We start from the raw sequence: 3,410 nt of genomic DNA, 5'->3' as shown, positions 1-3,410 counted from the left end.
TAGGCCATGAGCATGAAGAAGAAGCTGAGATAGCTCCAACTAACACTGGTAACTAGGATACAAATCTATTACTTCTCTTTTGACATGTTTCTATATTTTCTCTTACTACTGGTCTTGTTTATCTATTTGTAAATACTATCTACTGCTTGGTTGTTTCATGTACAAATATTTTCTTCGAATTTCTTTTTCTTTCTAGATGCAGAAAACTTGGGGGTGGGTGTGTCAGACGTATTCACGGGCCAAAAGTTTGTCAATGAGGCACAAATCGATGCAGAAGCTGCTGATCACACAGAGCAGGTCTCAAAAGGTTGTTTTTCCTACTCAAACTTAAGTCCATACCAACTTATAAATAGATGTGTCGGCTTCGCCAAAATTATAACATTTTTTTTCAATGACTTAATTTTATGGTTAAGTATAGATGGTCATTTATCTGTGGATGCACCAATAATTACTGGTCAAGTCCCAGTTAACCATGACAATGATGCTGATCGCCAAATTACTGTCCATGAACCAATTAGCCACACAGAACAGTGTACCACCGCAGAGCAATTTCAGGTAATACCCTCCATTACGTCTACATAGCTCCAAATATAGCACATTTCTAATGAAGTATCCATCATGTATACAGTTGGAAGATGCCAACACACCTGAATCCTTAGTATCCTTCGGTCAGCCAACACAAGAATGGGAAGTTAGCCAACAACTTCGAGATGCTAATATTCACCCAGACAGAACCCCCCATTTTGTAATTATCTATCTTTATGCTTACTTATAATTATTATGCCAGGTGCTCATAAATCTTATTAACCTCCTTTTTTACTATTTCCATTTCAATGCAGGATACTAGAGAGCCATCCCACAAAGTGTGTATTAGGAGTGGCAGTGAAATCATCAAATTACCTCACACTGGAGCGGAGGCTCAACCTACCAACCTACAGCAGTCTGCCTCCACTGCACAACAGGCTGCCCACACTATCCAGGTGATACTTTTTATAAGTGCATTCTTTCGTAAATCAGAGTTGCGGCTGCACACACATTGCCTAAAATTTACCATTTTAATGTCTGTCAGGTCTCTGATGCATCTGCTCTACAGCTGTCTCCCAGGCGCTCGGCGAGATTTAAAAAAACAGATGTTGTAAGTGCTGCCCTGCTATTAACTTTGTTTTTACATTTTTTTCCAATAGTAATGTTCACATACATAATATCGTATCTCAGTTGGGTTATTTTCTACATATTTCAGTCTACGGAAAAACATACACTTGTTCGCACCGCCAAGAACATGGAGAAGGACAAAACCAATGTCCCAAGCTTTGTGAACCCCAACCAATTCGGAGCTCCTGGAAATGTTCTGCAATGCGGTCAACTACCAGTTATCGTAAAGAGGATCAGGAAGAGACCATTGAAGATCATTTCTCCATTTAAATTACATCCTGTTAAGTCTACCATTTCTCTCAACCACGCCCGAAAACTCCGTGACATAGTAATCAACGACCTTGATCTCAAAAAGTAAACCTTCACACCATTGCATCCTATTTTTAATGTGCACTAATTATTTCATCATTTTAAAATACATTACAAATTCCGAATTAACCTTGTCATAGGACTGGACTTCTTGCTTACGAACCTTCTAAGTTATATCTTACTGGCATGGATCTCGCAAAAAGCTTCGGCGATGGGGCATCAATGCTACCCAGCTTGATGGAATACTACATAGACATTCTGCGTCACGATGAGATTAAATTAAGGCCCACGTCGGCTGGGTACAGGATGTTCCTTCGTTGGTCACTATCGGTATTTAAACCTGATTTTACAATTATCCATTTTTACTATGGCTAACCATTCCATGTTCTCGTTACCTAAGTATTCAGCATCATTTTGTCAAATCAATAATCAACATTTTTGAATTATTATGTGCAGTTCCACCTTAATGTCGATGCTCGGCACGAGACGCAATCCTTCAATCCTACTTTCATTGAGGCACTATTAAAGGAAGACCTCGCGGATAAAGACCCTCAAGATGTTCGCATGGTAAGGTTCCTTACTGCATCACACTTTTCATCTTGCATGCTCTACATCCTTTGCTCTCCATTCATATTTTTTTATCTGCTGCAGATATTATGGGTATCCCATCAGGGCAGTCATTTCTCAGTTTATTGTGTGAATCGTGTTCACAGACGGATTGACATCCTCGATTCAGTTGACTGGAGCACACAACAGACTACATTTGAGGATTTTCATAAGCCGTGGGGTCCTATTGCTGTCGCCAGACTCAATGATGCTTTTTTAAAAGTTACTGAGGGGAAGTTCGACAACTTCTGCAAGTGGCCTATTGCTAGATTTCCAACCCCCAAACAACTTGCCAACGACTGTCCTTTCTTCTGTTTCAAATTCCTGAAATTTTATGATGGCGAGGAGAATCAATTACGAATCAAAATCGACCCAGTGAGCATCCCCCCCCCACACACACACACGTATCGTTACTAGATAAATACGATGTCATGGCTACAATGTTAATTCTTTTTTTCTCTATGAATCATTTGCAGGAGAAGTTTAGTGATTACAGGTCGGAGGAGCTTGCATACATGGTGTTCCATGAATTGAATTTATTTCGTCAGCTACCACCTCAAATTGAAGTTTTGAGGAAGGCTATTACAAAAGCATAACCAGTTGCCGGCACTAGCAAACCAAAATGTTTCGCGAGGGGAGTCACAAGCTAGCCATGTTTATTTCCATATCCACCATGATTACTTTCCCGACAGATATTCGTCCTAATGTAAACCTAAGTGACGGAGAATATTATTGTACTGCTTTCCGTACTTGCTTCTGCATTACTGTATTTTGTATTATCTAATCGTATATTAGGTGGCACAATCGATGGCTGCAATGTGCATTAATGTTTTATATATTTTCTGTAGTACCTTTTCTCTCCCGTTATATACGAGGTCATTACTACCTAATACTCCCTCCGTCTCGAAATAAGTGCCTCAACTTTGTACTAGAGTTTCAGACACTTAGTTTGGGACAGAGGGAGTATTATTTACAATTACAGGTTAAATCACCAGAACTTATTTCCATTCACTGCAAGTAGGCACAACCTTGTACCAGAAGGCATGCCAATTTCCTACCAGCTCTTTGAACGTGTCACTCTATGTTTAAATATTTTTCATATTTTTAAATATGTAAATTTTCCTGCAAATCTTTGACCAAATCATACAATGCAGCCTACGATATGTCAAGGCTACATTTTCATTACACATACATTTTTCTTTTTGTTTTCCTGTCACCGATGTGATCAATTTTTTTATAGTAACACCATGCACCATATATGGTAAATCGACCGTAGATTCTTACGAACTATCCTTATATGGTAACACACTGAAACAATAATAGTAATTCCCTTCATTTTACGC

The 3,410-nt window shown here is 39.1% G+C and overlaps 1 protein-coding gene across 1 annotated transcript; it reads left to right on the top strand.

Moving 5' to 3' along the window:
* The first annotated feature begins 16 nt into the window (after positions 1-16).
* LOC123176580 (uncharacterized) lies at positions 17-2,905 on the top strand. The gene is made up of 11 exons (XM_044590712.1): positions 17-48; positions 197-307; positions 419-555; positions 629-745; positions 840-980; positions 1,070-1,135; positions 1,241-1,506; positions 1,602-1,791; positions 1,918-2,028; positions 2,113-2,442; positions 2,544-2,905. The coding sequence occupies exons 7-11, from the start codon at positions 1,280-1,282 to the stop codon at positions 2,661-2,663; spliced, it is 978 nt and encodes a 325-aa protein (XP_044446647.1). The 5' UTR covers positions 17-48; positions 197-307; positions 419-555; positions 629-745; positions 840-980; positions 1,070-1,135; positions 1,241-1,279; the 3' UTR covers positions 2,664-2,905.
* Positions 2,906-3,410: the final 505 nt, after the last annotated feature.

Source organism: Triticum aestivum, unplaced genomic scaffold, assembly GCF_018294505.1.
Source record: "Triticum aestivum cultivar Chinese Spring unplaced genomic scaffold, IWGSC CS RefSeq v2.1 scaffold124333, whole genome shotgun sequence".
NCBI lineage: Eukaryota > Viridiplantae > Streptophyta > Magnoliopsida > Poales > Poaceae > Triticum > Triticum aestivum.
The sequence above is the reverse complement of the archived record's forward strand: the minus strand, read 5'-3'. Positions and strand labels throughout refer to the sequence as shown.

Coding starts and splice junctions, on each gene's coding strand:
- LOC123176580 (XM_044590712.1), top strand. CDS start 1,280: ATGGAGAAGGACAAAACCAATGTCCCAAGCTTTGTGAACCCCAACCAA. Junction 1,792..1,917: donor TCCTTCGTTGGTCACTATCG/GTATTTAAACCT, acceptor TATTATGTGCAG/TTCCACCTTAATGTCGATGC. Junction 2,443..2,543: donor TACGAATCAAAATCGACCCA/GTGAGCATCCCC, acceptor AATCATTTGCAG/GAGAAGTTTAGTGATTACAG.